The sequence below is a fragment of the Notolabrus celidotus genome, chromosome 11 (assembly GCF_009762535.1).
Source record: "Notolabrus celidotus isolate fNotCel1 chromosome 11, fNotCel1.pri, whole genome shotgun sequence".
Lineage (NCBI taxonomy): Eukaryota > Metazoa > Chordata > Actinopteri > Labriformes > Labridae > Notolabrus > Notolabrus celidotus.
Genome location: NC_048282.1, coordinates 35,878,493 through 35,892,318, shown reverse-complemented (window position 1 = coordinate 35,892,318; position 13,826 = coordinate 35,878,493). Strand labels below are relative to the sequence as shown.

The window sequence follows — 13,826 nt, the reverse complement described above, 5'->3', positions numbered from 1 at the left end:
TATGATAAGAATCATCAAGGGGGAGACAGGGAGAATCTCAAAGCTCAACTAGACAACTCTTCAAGATGCACCCAGGAAAGTAAGTGAGATGCTAAAGTTAGCCTACTTGGACTTTATTCTTAGCTACTAAAGTAGCTCCAAGATGTTTGGTCTGTTGAAATTCTCTAAGAATTAAGAAAGAAATCTCTAATAGTATTTAAAATTGGTCTTACCTACAAAGCTCTAAATGGTCGGACACCTTTGTATCTTAAAGAGCTCATAGTGCTCTCTTACCCCCTAGAACACTACGCTCCTAACACTGAGGCCTGGTCATCATATCTAAAGTCTCTAATGATAGCATGGGCTTCATATTTTGAGACTGGAAGATGCTGCTTGGTTTCAGTGTAGTAGCTGCAGCAGGAAGGAAGTGTTTCATTTTTGTTTAATGAAACAATTTCAAAAGAGTGATCCATTTAGTTAGGTAAAGAACATGTGTGTCTGCAGTTTGCATCAATTTAAGAGTCACTTTTATCAATCTGGTTTCTATTTCTTCATATTTTGGGTTAGACAATGTGACAAACAAAAACAGAAGTGTGACATTCTGTTTCAACAGGAGAGAGAAAAACAAAGGATGACTAACGGTGCCGATTATGAAATTAAGCATGTGCTTGTGAAAATAGAAAAGCGTCCATGACAGTTTCATAAAGCTGTTTGTCATCTGATCTTTTTGATGGAGTGAGTGGATATTTGGAAATGAGCTAATATCCATTCTGTTAATGGAAAACAGAAATGTGAAGTGTTTACCCCTCAGAACACGGCGTGAGTCATCCCTCTGACGCCTTCACATTCAAACCTGGAAATACTGTAACCATTACAAACACACACACAGTGAAGTCATAACTCAGTGCATGCCCTATCAACTTACATCATATGAGTCTCTGTTTGAGCCTCCAGGCGGACACTACGGTCATCAGTGTGTGTAACATGATTGTGCAGAGCTGGAGCAACAGGCCACAGTTTGAAGTGAGCTCATCAGGTTCTATAACAACTGTTGTGTTTTGAAAGTAAACTTCCCTACATGTGACATCAAATTTTACAAGTTGGTGACTTTTGTAGCTTTCAGGAACATTGATCGTCTTCAGGAAAGCTTCCTCATGCCTCCTCCATCCTCCTTTCCTCTCCTCCTCTTCCTCCTGCTCCACCTGAGCGCTGACGTCCGGAGCTACGAGGCCCCCAAGGACAAGCAGGATGTGTACGCTAGAAAAGCCTGTCCCGCCTTCCTGACCTTCACAAACGCTGCTTACCTGGCTGGAGTCACCGTGGAGCTGCCCTGCCACTGCAAACCTCAACAGGTAACAAGAACAGGATGAGGATGTCTCCAGGTCTGAGGCACTCTGGGGAGGGAGGTGGGATGTAAAGGGAGGCAGGAGCAGCCTCTTCTCCAGCTGATGGTCTGGTTTTCATCTACAGTCATGGCCAGAAGTTTTGAGAATGACACAAATATTACATTTTCACAAAGTCTGCTGCTTCAGGGTTTTTAGGTGTTTTTGTCAGATGTTTCTATGGTATAATGAAATACAATTAGAAGCATTTCATAAGTATCAAAAGCTTTTATTGAGAATTACACAGAATTCATGCAATAAGTCAATATTTGCAGTGTTGACCCTTCTTTTTCAAGACCTCTGCAATTCTCCCTGGCATGCTGTCAATCAACTTCTGGACCAAATCCTGACTGATGGCAGTCCATTCTTGCATAATCAATGCTTTGTGGGTTTTTGATTGTCCACCCGCCTCTTGAGGATTGACCACAACCCATAGGAAAATACATTTAGAGAGGAGATCTCAAAAGTGTTTCATTTCTGTCTCCTAGACAACAATGAGATCTGTTTGAAAGCAAAATGAGACTATAGTTTATGTCTCCTGTTTCTCATTCTTGCCTTCAGAAAAAAAGTTGCAAAAAGTCTCAGCTTAGTCTCCCTTTCAGTTCAAAAGGAGATCTGGTCAAAATCTGAAATGATTCTCAGGTATTTCTCAAGTGTTGTGACTCCTTTTGAGCTCAGGTGGAGAAATCAGGGAGCTCTCTCAAATGTCTCAATCTAACCTCATCCATTTGTTTTTGTCAGACTCAGTTTTTGTGTCTCAAGTTGAGCTCAGATGGAACAAAGAAAGAGCCTGAGCTCATCTTTTCATGAACATTTATAGTGCCCTGCAAAATTAAGATTTCAATGTAATTGTCCACAAACTTACAATTCTCATTAAAACATTTGAACCACTTCAAGATCAGATATTTAGATGTGAAATGATCTCTTCTTTGACTTCACAGTATGGTCCTTCCTTTACAAGTCTGTTTGGAACAAAACAACTTCACAAAGATTTAGTGTGTTTGAGAGAAAATGCAAAAGATAGCGATTTCATCCCAGGTATGACAGACCATTTATTTAAAATATGGGCCGCAAAAAGGGCCGACCAGATTTAGCCAGATTATTATAATTAAAGGGGGGGATTCCTTTGGGCGCTGGTGGCCTAGCGGTCTAAGAGCCCCACATACAGAGGCTACAGTCCTTGTTGCGGGGGTTGCTGGTTCGATTCCCAGCCAGTCGAGCATTTCCTGCATGTCGTCCCCCGCTCACTACTCCCCACATTTCCTGTCTCTCTTCAGCTGTCCTGCCAAATAAAGGCAAAAAGGCCAAAAATATATCTTTAAAAAAAAGAGAAGAAAATGAGCCATTAATGAGATCTCTCATTTAAGTCTCAAATAAGACTCATGTCATGGTCTCAACTATTTCTCCTAGTGAATTTTAGGAGAAACGAATGAGAACAATTTGAAACTTGAATGAGGCTGAAGTGAGAATCTCAATTTTGTCTCCCGAGACTTAGAAGAGAAAGCGTTGAGCAGTAAAATTTTCCTCTGGGAAGTTCTCAATGGGATTAAGATCTGGGGAGTTTCCTGGTCAAGGGCCCAAAATCTTAATGTTTTGTTCCCCGAGCCATTTTGTTCTGACTTTTGCTTTATGGCAAGGTGCTCCATCATGCTGGAAAAGGCATTCTTCATCACCAAACTGCCCTTGGATGGTTGGGAGAAGTTGCTCTCGGAGGACGTTCTGGTACCATTCTTTATTCATGGCTGTGTTTTTAGGCAAGATTGTGAGAGAGCCCACTCCCTTGACCGAAAAGCAACCCCACACATGAATGGTCTCAGGATGCTTCACTGTTGGCAAGAGACAGGACTGATGGTAGCGCTCACCTCGTCTTCTCCGAACAAGCCTTCCTCCAGATGCCCCAAACAATCGGAAAGGGGATTCATCAGAGAAAATGACTTTACCCCAGTCCTCAGCAGTCCAGTCCCTGTACCTTCTGCAGAATATCAGTCTGTCCCTGATGTTTTTACTGGAGAGAAGTGGCTTCTTTGCTGCCCTCCTTGACACCAGGCCTTCCTCCAAAAGTCTTTGACTCACTGTGCGTGCAGATGCACTCACACCTGCCTGCTGCCATTCCTGAGCAAGCTCTGCACTGGTGGTGGCCCGATCCCGCAGCTGTAACACCTTCAGAAGACGGTCCTGGCGCTTGCTGGACTTTCTTGGGCGCCCTGGAGCCTGTTTGGCAACAATTGAACCTCTCTCCTTGAAGTTCTTCATAATTGGATAGACGGTTGACTGAGGTGCAATCTTACTCGCTGCTATAAACTTCCCTGTTAGGCCCTTTTTGTGCAATGCAATGATGGCTGCACGTGTTTCCTTGCAGGTAACCATGGCTAACAGATGAGGAACAATGGTGTCATGCACCATCTTCCTTTTAAAGTGTCCAGTTACTCAATCATGACAGATTGATCGCCAGCCTTGTCCTCATCAACACCCACACCTGTGTTAATGTGTGTGACACCTGTGTGTCAATGAAATTATGTTAGCTGGTCCTTTTGTGGCAGGGCTGAAATGCAGTGGAAATGTGTTTTTGGTGATAAAGTTCATTTTCAAGGCAAAGAGGGACTTTGCAATTAATTGCAGTTGAGCTGATCACTCCTCATAACATTCTGGAGTATATGCAAATTGCCATTATAAAAACTGAAACAGCAGACTTTGTGAAAATTAATAGTTGTGTCATTCTCAAAACTTTTGGCCATGACTGTAGTGTAGGTCGTATAGAGGCCTCTGAGGATGAAAGTAAAACACAGGAGAGAAGAGAGAATGAGGATGCTGTGTGTGTTTCAGGTTCAGTCAGTCGTGTGGTTCTTTAAGAAACGCCTGGGCGGCTCAGAGGAAACCAAAGCTCTGACTGATCTGCATGGCAACAAGCTCCTGGACCCTCGCCGCGTCCCTCACAGCGGGGACCTGCAGAGCCGCTTCTCCATCCGCCTCTTCAGCCTCCTCATCTTCAGGGCGGGGACCGACGACTCCGGCATCTACATCTGCGGCTCTGCACAGAGAGACTTCTTCTACGCTTACGATCTGGACATCCAGGAGGCTCGGACGCTCAGCTTCATCCAGAGGTGAGAAACAGACTTCCACATCAGTGATGATGAGCGTCATGTTAGTGATGATTGGAATTGACCCGCAGCTGTCGTAAAATGAACTCCCAAAATCAATATAGGCTTTCTGAGGATGTTTCTGCACACAGCCTGGAGACATCTCTTCATCACCTGAGACATGCTCGATATCTAACCTTTCACGTTTATCATGGCGAGGGAGAAACAGAGATAACAGAGGCTTATAACCTGTCATCAATCAATCAATGCATCAATCAAGCTGTATTTATAGAGCAGCTTTCATGCACATCAAATGCAATTCAAAGTGTTTTACAGCATTCAAAAAAATAACATAATTAATAAAATATTGAATTACTAAATTTGCAACAGAAATGGGTTTGGTAGTAGAGATTAATGTACACCAAATGCAATAAAATGAGAAATATTTAAGAGTTAAGTAAATTCAAAATAAAATTTAAATAGTTCAAATGATAAAAAAAAGGTAAAGATAAAAGTCAAATAAAGGCACTAAAAAGAGAAAAAAAAAAATTTCATTAGATAATTAATTTTTTAAATTTTTTAAGAGTCAAAAATAAATATAATAATAATAATAATAAACAATGATAAAAATAATAATACAATAAAAAATTAACATTAAATTAAAATGATGAATTAAAAGAAGTTATTTAAAAAAAAACTAAATAAAAAAAAGACTAAATAATTGCCTTTATTATTAGTATTGTTTTTACAACATTTATTTATTTATTATTTAACTAGTCTTTTTAACTTTAACCAATTTTTAATTTAGTTTCTTACCTGTGAGGCGGACCCAAGCACCCTGATTCACATGCTATGGTCCTGCCCTAAGGTCCAGAGGTGGTGGACAGCAATTCATGAAAGTATTACCTTGGTCGTGGGGCAAGACATCCCATACTTACCAGGCCTATACATACTGGGGGATCACACACCCTTAAAGGGGATCCCTGAACCCCATACAAGATGGATCCACACAGCCATCATGCTGGGTCGTAAGATCCTTGTTAGGGAATGGAAAACGGTGGATCTCCCTCCATCTAGCCTATGGTTTACCCAATTAAGTGTGGTTGGAGCCTACGAAGAACTTACATATAGGATGATAAACCGACTAGATCTATACAGGGCCAAATGGGGGAGATACATTGATCTCATCACGGGACCATAGAACTTAATCGAGTTAAGAGCTACCCTTTTAATTTTGTTTTATTGATATAATAATTTAGGTTGATCAACCCCAACGAACCCTGAATGAAAAAATGTAAAATCCTGCAAACCATCTAAATGGAACAAACTGGTCTAATTCTGCCTGGTGATGTAGACTTACAGACCCCTGTAATTTGATGATTATACTACAATCTGTAAATAGTAGACAAAACATTTTATGTTCAAGCGTGCGTACCTCTCTTTAAGTTACATACTGTTATCATTAGTATTTAATTTTACTGTTAGTGTTATTATTTTTATTTATATACATAGTCACTTGTCTATTTGTAATCTTATTCCTTTGTTTCTGTCTGACTGATTACTTTGTCGTCATTGTGGATTGTCCTGTGTGGATAATGTGTCCCGTCAGTTATTGTGTGAAAATGTGAAAACTAATAAAAAACTGATCATAAAAAAATTTTGTTTCTTAACATTACTCATTTTATTAATTTTACTGTTTTGATTTTCTTTTTCTTTTTATGTTTTATTAAGAATGTTTTCTTGTATTTCTTGTGTTTTATAAGTATTTTATCTCTGATTGTTTTTTATTATTTTCCCATTTATGTTTTCTGCCTCTATTGTTTTTTGTGAAGCACGTTGGGCTGCATGCTTGTCTGTATAAAAGATGCTATAAAAATAAAGTTGAGTTGATTAATTCACTTTTTATTTTAAGTTATATTTTTTGTTATTTTTTTGCCTTTATTGATAGTACAGCTGGAGAAAGACAGGAAAGGATGGGGAGTAGAGATTGGGGGAAGACATGCAGCAGATAGTCTCGGCTGGGAGTCGAACCTGCAACCTCTGCAACAAGGACTATAGCCTCTGTATGTGGGGCGCTTAAGACTGCAAGGCCACCAGCGCCCAGAGTAATTTACTTCCTGCTCCTCTCAGATCCTCTAGTTGGCTGTTCCATCATCTCGGAGTGGCATGGCTGAAAGCAGCATCCCTGAAAGTTTCTGTTCTCCTCTGAGGAACAGCTGAAAGTGAGGAGCTGGAGGATCTGAGAGGCCTTCCTGGTTCAGCCACTAAAAGCATCTCTGAGATGCAGTCTGGTGCGAGTCCATGCAGCGCCTTAATGTGTGCTCTCCTTCTGGTCTTCGTTCAAATTGTGCTGTTTGGTTAATTGTGTTCTTTGGACGACCAGAAAGGAGAGCATTACAGTAATCAAGGCTGCTAGTACTAAAAGCGTGCATCAGTCTCTCTCTGTGTTGATCAAAGAGAGAGGGAAAGAGTGACGGCGTAAATTCTAATAGACTTGATAAAACTAGTGATCAGTTCTGTGGGGAAGAAGCCTGAAAACCTGCATCCTGTTTCTGTTTGAAGAGGGAGAATCTGAAGGTCTAACAGGGCTGCAAAGTAACTTGTTCAGTGTGAAACTTGATGTTTTGTGTTTCCAGGCTCCCTCCAGACGACATGTCTAAAAAACCGACAGTGAGAAAAGACCAGGGCTCTGCTAAGCTGCTGTACCAGATGTTCACCAGCTTCCGGCCCTGGTCGGTCTGCGATCGCTGTGGACTTCCAGGAGAGCAGGTCCGCGTGGGACTCTGCTACGTCCAGTCCAAGTTCCTGCATGTGCGCTACAGACGGGCCAATCAGACGGTCGCTTCATGTGGCTCGGGAGCAGTGCCCGAGGCTTTTGGAAAGGTGAGAGGAAACAAAAACGGGGCCAAGCTGGAGGTTAAAAGCTGCCATGTGACGTGTCCAAAACGAGGTCCTGCACCGTCCAAAATCCTCACCCTGATGAGGTTCCTCGGGTTCAAGTGAGTTCTTTAATAAAGAGCAGTAACAGAGTGTTATTAGCTGTAAGACTTCTAATCAGACTTCTCCTCTGTGTTGTAGTTCAGGCTCCTTCCCAGTAGAGGTTCCAGTGTTCTACCTGTCTCATCCTGCAGACCGAGTCCTGACCCTGGGCTGTCCTGGGGCAAGACCTAGCATGGCTGTGGCCTGGGACCGGAAATCTGAACCCATCTATCGATTTGCACACCCAGCAGGTCGTAACGGCAGCAACACAAACCCCCGACTGGTGATCGACACGGGACACCACCTGGTCTTCAATCCTGCTAAAACTCAGGACTCAGGTACGAACTAGTGTTTACTCTGATCTCAGAACCAATCAGCTTTTACCTGACGAGGATCAAGTCTCTGTGAATGACGGCCAATTATGAGACTCCCAGTGTAGGTAGAGGTGTGGGATTATGGATCCAAGGCACCAAGAAGTAGGAGTAGAATAGAAATGGAGATAATGTCTGAAACCAAATTGTCAGCCCTTAACTTATGATTTATGATGATTCAAATGAAAGCTGATAATTTAAAGAGGTGGTATCATGCTAACTCTCAGGCTTCATATTGTCCCCTTGATATCTGTTATTAGCTCTACATGATCCACAGTTAAAAGATCTCTTTACTTCTCTCAGATTGATGTCTTTAAAAATCCCTCACTCCAGTGTCTGTTTGAAACGCTACAATCCAGCTACTGTCTCTTTAAGCCTCCCTCCCCCTAGCTCTCTAGAAGCCTCCTCCACTGCTGCCACGCTACAAAGTCGCATTCCTATATTAAAAATGACAAATAAGGAAATGTGGCTGTTTGTTTTGGACCCCAGATCTGAGCGTTTGTTCAATAAAATCCTACATAACAAAGAAAAGGGTGGAACGTTTGTGTTTGGTAGGTGTTACATTTAATATGCCCTTTTTTTCTCTTTTTTAAAAAGTTGTATTTTGGGGCTTTTTTAGCCTTTAATTGATCGGACAGCTGTAGAGAGACAGGAAGCATGGGAAGCAGAGAGTGGGGGAGGACATGCAGCAAAGGGTCGCGGCTGAGAGTTGAACTAGCGACCTCTACATCAAGGACTACAGTCATGGCCAAAAGTTTTGAGAATGACACAACTATTAATTTTCACAAAGTCTGCTGTTTCAGTTTTTATAATGGCAATTTGCATATACTCCAGAATGTTATGAGGAGTGATCAGCTCAACTGTAATTAATTGCAAAGTCCCTCTTTGCCTTGAAAATGAACTTTATCACCAAAAACACATTTCCACTGCATTTCAGCCCTGCCACAAAAGGACCAGCTAACATCATTTCAATGACACACAGGTGTCACACACATTAACACAGGTGTGGGTGTTGATGAGGACAAGGCTGGCGATCAATCTGTCATGATTGAGTGACTGGACACTTTAAAAGGAAGATGGTGCATGACACCATTGTTCCTCATCTGTTAGCCATGGTTACCTGCAAGGAAACACGTGCAGCCATCATTGCATTGCACAAAAAGGGCCTAACAGGGAAGTTTATAGCAGCGAGTAAGATTGCACCTCAGTCAACCGTCTATCCAATTATCAAGAACTTCAAGGAGAGAGGTTCAATTGTTGCCAAACAGGCTCCAGGGCGCCCAAGAAAGTCCAGCAAGCACCAGTGCAGAGCTTGCTCAGGAATGGCAGCAGGCAGGTGTGAGTGCATCTGCACGCACAGTGAGGCGAAGACTTTTGGAGGAAGGCCTGGTGTCAAGGAGGGCAGCAAAGAAGCCACTTCTCTCCAGTAAAAACATCAGGGACAGACTGATATTCTGCAGAAGGTACAGGGACTGGACTGCTGAGGACTGGGGTAAAGTCATTTTCTCTGATGAATCCCCTTTCCGATTGTTTGGGGCATCTGGAGGAAGGCTTGTTCGGAGAAGACGAGGTGAGCGCTACCATCAGTCCTGTCTCTTGCCAACAGTGAAGCATCCTGAGACCATTCATGTGTGGGGTTGCTTTTCGGTCAAGGGAGTGGGCTCTCTCACAATCTTGCCTAAAAACACAGCCATGAATAAAGAATGGTACCAGAACGTCCTCCGAGAGCAACTTCTCCCAACCATCCAAGGACAGTTTGGTGATGAAGAATGCCTTTTCCAGCATGATGGAGCACCTTGCCATAAAGCAAAAGTCAGAACAAAATGGCTCGGGGAACAAAACATTAAGATTTTGGGCCCTTGGCCAGGAAGCTCCCCAGATCTTAATCCCATTGAGAACTTGTGGTCAATCCTCAAGAGGCGGGTGGACAATCAAAAACCCACAAATTCTGACAAACTCCAAGCATTGATTATGCAAGAATGGACTGCCATCAGTCAGGATTTGGACCAGAAGTTGATTGGCAGCATGCCAGGGAGAATTGCAGAGGTCTTGAAAAAGAAGGGTCAACACTGCAAATATTGACTTATTGCATGAATTCTGTGTAATTCTCAATAAAAGCTTTTGATACTTATGAAATGCTTCTAATTGTATTTCATTATACCACAGAAACATCTGACAAAAACACCTAAAAACCCTGAAGCAGCAGACTTTGTGAAAATGTAATATTTGTGTCATTCTCAAAACTTTTGGCCATGACTGTACAGCGGACCAAGACGCTAGGCCACTTACACCCCTACTAAGCCCTTTTAATGAGATACAGCAATGAGTGATGTCACAATTTGAGCAAATCTTGCATCCCTTTCATTAAATTAAATCAATCAATCATTCAACCTTTATTCATACTCGAGAGGTCATTGAGGGGCAACCCTCATTTACGATGATATCGAGTCATTTACAGTGACAAACAAACAACAATGCATCAAGAGTATGAAAGTCTTGGGGCGCTGGTGGCCTAGTGGTCTGGGCGCCCCACATACAGAGGCTGCAGTCCTGCAGGGGTCGCTGGTTTGATTCCCGAATGGTCGGCCGTTTCCTGCATGTCTTCCCCCGCTCTCTACTCCCCATATTTCCTGTCTCTCTTCAGCTGTCCTATCAAAAAGAGTATGAGAGTCATCAAATAGGATAATTTTTTGATTTGGATATAATAACAATTAAAAGATCAAATAAAATAATACAAATAAAAGGAGGTGTAGGGACGGTGGTTAAAATGCTACAATAAATCTACACAGGCAATTCAAAATTGACTTCATGAACCAGCTGCTCAGAGCAGCTTGAGAATACTCCAACACAAACTGAAGCTTTGTCCACGTTTAGCACAAGCGGCAACCACGAAAATTGAAGCCTATGCAGAAGTTTTAAAAATTGCAGTTCCTCTAGTGTCCACTTGGGGCTGGCTGCAGAAGTACCGGAGTCCACATACACACCCATTCAAAGACGGCGATGTTTACTGCAGAAATAAACATGTTTACAGCCTGGTTCAAAAAACATGAGTTTAGTTTGAATAGCTCACAGAGACTACTTCCATTTATTATACAGTCTGTTAGAATGACCCTTTAGCGGCTGGATGATACAGTTGGCATGACGAACAAAATCACAGGCGGTGGTTCAGGTGTACCACATACGGGTTTATTGAGCAGACAGCCACAGTGACATCAGACACCAACCAACAACGACACAGACAGATTATAACTGGCACCTTTTATAGTGTGGCACTAATTGGCCTCCTGGACCAAACCATCTGGAGGTGTTCACAAATTATTTATTCTGCTCTCCCTTAACTTAGACCCCTTCCCCTGTTTCTGACTTTATGTCCACAATATTAACCACATTTCATAATTCCCACATTTCCTAAAATACATCTAAAACATGCCCTTTAATTAATTCCCCTGCACCGCCAAATTCAGACTCCCCCCTGACCAGTTTGTGCTCTGGTCCCACCCCGGAACCTTTATCTGGGTGTCCGTTCCTCGGGGAATCTTTTAACCGGAACACCCTGGAGTGGACACAGAACAGCAACCCCAGGTAAGTCAAACAAACAATTTCGACCTATATGCACTACCGCCCTGGCACATTTTAACGTTAATACAACCGCACATATTTCTAAACACTGCACACATGATTACTTATTGCTGACGTTAAACATCGTCTCGCGGAACCTTCTAACTCTCCTCTCTTCTTCAGGTGGAGCAGCGCCCCCACGCCAGCAACCCCCGGACCACTACACCTCAACCACACACTATGGTTTGCCTAACTCCGGCTTAATTCCTTAATCAATAAATAACAACAACAAATGTGCAAATACGCAATGTGCAAATGTACTGTGCAAAGATCGCTAATAAAGTGCAAAGTGCCATCAATACTGTGTGTTGTTTATTAAAGTGCCGTGAGCCCAAACCCTTGTGCAATATTTACAACACAACAGCCGTCCGTCATGAGTAACGAAGGCTCTTCGTTACACAGTCTATGGTTTAGTATTGACGTTCCACTTTATTTGATTGTCCTGTTTTTTTATCTTTTGCCTGTTGAGTTGATTCATTTGCCTAAACCTCTTTTCATCAGTAGGAGTCTACTACTGCTGGCTGCAGGGACAACAAGCCGCCGAGATACGCCTGCTGGTCTACACACATTTTGGGCGCAAACAATCTGTGACATCACATCCTGATTTCCCCGTCGCCCTGAGTTTCATACTGAGATCGTATGCGGTCATGACGGCCGTGTTTACCTCGCTGCTGGTGTGCAGAGCCGGACTCAGACACCTCAGAGACACCAGAGAAACACACGATGAATAAAGTCTCTTAAATCCTCAGACATCCAGAACTCAAAGTGAGTCCAGATTCAGACGTGTTTTCACTCTTACGCTTACATAAGTAAGATTCATAATAATGTAGTAAAGATAATGAGGTCATTGAAATGTACTTCAAACTGGTGAAGAGTTTTGCAGAGTGCTCTGTTTCATGGCGCTCCACCGCTCTTTCTTTCTCTTCATCCGTGTGAGCACTCACAGTGTTTTGGTCCCCTGTGTTTGTTCGTGGGAAAAGACCTGAGAATTCCCACTCGATGCATCCTCTGCAGGCGCGTGTGAAGTGCTCTCAGGTGTCCAAATTCTCCTGATAAGAGCGTAAAGTGGGACAAAGACACAAAGGAGAGAACAGAGAGAATAGAAAAATATAACACTTAAGTAGAAGAACACAGAAGGAGAGAGGTAATGACATACAGGAAAGATGAGTGCTTGATTAAAAGAGGCGAGCAATTCTGTCCAGTTATTTTCTCAGCATGTGTAAGAAGTTCAGTGAATGTTTTTAATTTGCACAGAGATTATTTCAGTAATGTGTTACCTGTTGCAGAGGGTGTTGTTCAAGTTATTCAGAGCCTTACTTAACTCATTTTGAAATAAAGACGTAGTCATTTAGCCCCCAGAACTACTTTCCCCTGAACTAAAAGGTTCCTGTGCCCCCATTGTTGTCTGCGTTTCGACTGTGAGCTGAAGTCCCGGGTAGAATATGCATGGAGGGAATAAAAGTAAATGCACTACACCACCAGACCAGTAGAGGGCAGTAAAACAAAGAGGAATGCCATTCATCACAGAGGACACCATAGAAGCAGACGGACAGGCAGGTATCATTATGAGCAACACAACAGTTAACCTGTTAGCATGAAGAGACTCAGCTGGCGCTGTTTTAGATGGTGCTATATTTCATCACAGATGGATTCACTGAATCAACACGTGAGAGGAGATAAGCGCGAGTAGCAAAGACGTTTCAACACGGCTTTAAAATCCTTTTGAACTCAAAAAGCCGTGGAAGAGATCGGCCGGTGTTTTGGTTTAAACAGCGATCCTGTTAAAAAATTGAGAACATTTTTTTTACAAAATAAAACTTAAAAAAAAATTTCACATAAAAAAAATTGAAAAACAAAATTTGACAAAAAAATTGTTCTAAACAAAGTTTTGAAAAAAAAATATGAAAAAAAAAATATGAAAAAAAAATGTTTGAAAAAAAAATGTGAAAAAAATTTTTTAACTTTTTTTTTTTAAGTTTTTTTGAATGTTTGAAAAAAAAATACTTGAAAAAAAAAAATTTTTAATGCAAAAAAAATGTTGACAAAAAACATTTGACAAAAAAGTTGACCCTGAGCCTGTCGAAAAAATAAATTTTCCTCAAATATGAAATTGCGCTCCAAAAGCAGAAAAACATGAAAAAAAAGTGAAAATGTTGCTCCTGCGGTTAAAAACATGGAAAAAGCAATGAATGAATCAACACGAGAGAGGAGATAAGCGCGAGTAGCAAAGACGTTTCAACACGACTTTAAAATCCTTTTGAACTCAAAAAGCCGTGGCAGAGATCGGCCGGTGTTTTGGTTTAAACAGCGACCCTGTTAACTGGAGACTCTCAGCCGGATGCATCCCTCATAAACGTCTTTAGACAATCATTAAATATCTGATGAGGATATTTTGAAATCTTAATAAAAACTAAACTAGT

The 13,826-nt window shown here is 41.9% G+C and overlaps 1 protein-coding gene across 2 annotated transcripts; it reads left to right on the top strand.

Moving 5' to 3' along the window:
• The first annotated feature begins 1,049 nt into the window (after positions 1-1,049).
• LOC117821066 (Ig-like V-type domain-containing protein FAM187A) lies at positions 1,050-12,171 on the top strand. Of its 2 annotated transcripts, none has more exons than XM_034695089.1 (5): positions 1,050-1,331; positions 4,185-4,462; positions 7,075-7,437; positions 7,517-7,755; positions 11,911-12,171. In XM_034695089.1, the coding sequence occupies exons 1-5, from the start codon at positions 1,134-1,136 to the stop codon at positions 12,135-12,137; spliced, it is 1,305 nt and encodes a 434-aa protein (XP_034550980.1). In that variant the 5' UTR covers positions 1,050-1,133; the 3' UTR covers positions 12,138-12,171. The 2 variants fall into 2 exon arrangements, with proteins under 2 accessions (XP_034550980.1, XP_034550979.1); XM_034695088.1 differs by having other exon boundaries at positions 11,908-12,171.
• The last annotated feature ends 1,655 nt before the right edge of the window (positions 12,172-13,826 follow it).

Coding starts and splice junctions, on each gene's coding strand:
- LOC117821066 (XM_034695088.1), top strand. CDS start 1,134: ATGCCTCCTCCATCCTCCTTTCCTCTCCTCCTCTTCCTCCTGCTCCAC. Junction 4,463..7,074: donor ACGCTCAGCTTCATCCAGAG/GTGAGAAACAGA, acceptor TTGTGTTTCCAG/GCTCCCTCCAGACGACATGT. Junction 7,756..11,907: donor TGCTAAAACTCAGGACTCAG/GTACGAACTAGT, acceptor TCTTTTCATCAG/TAGGAGTCTACTACTGCTGG.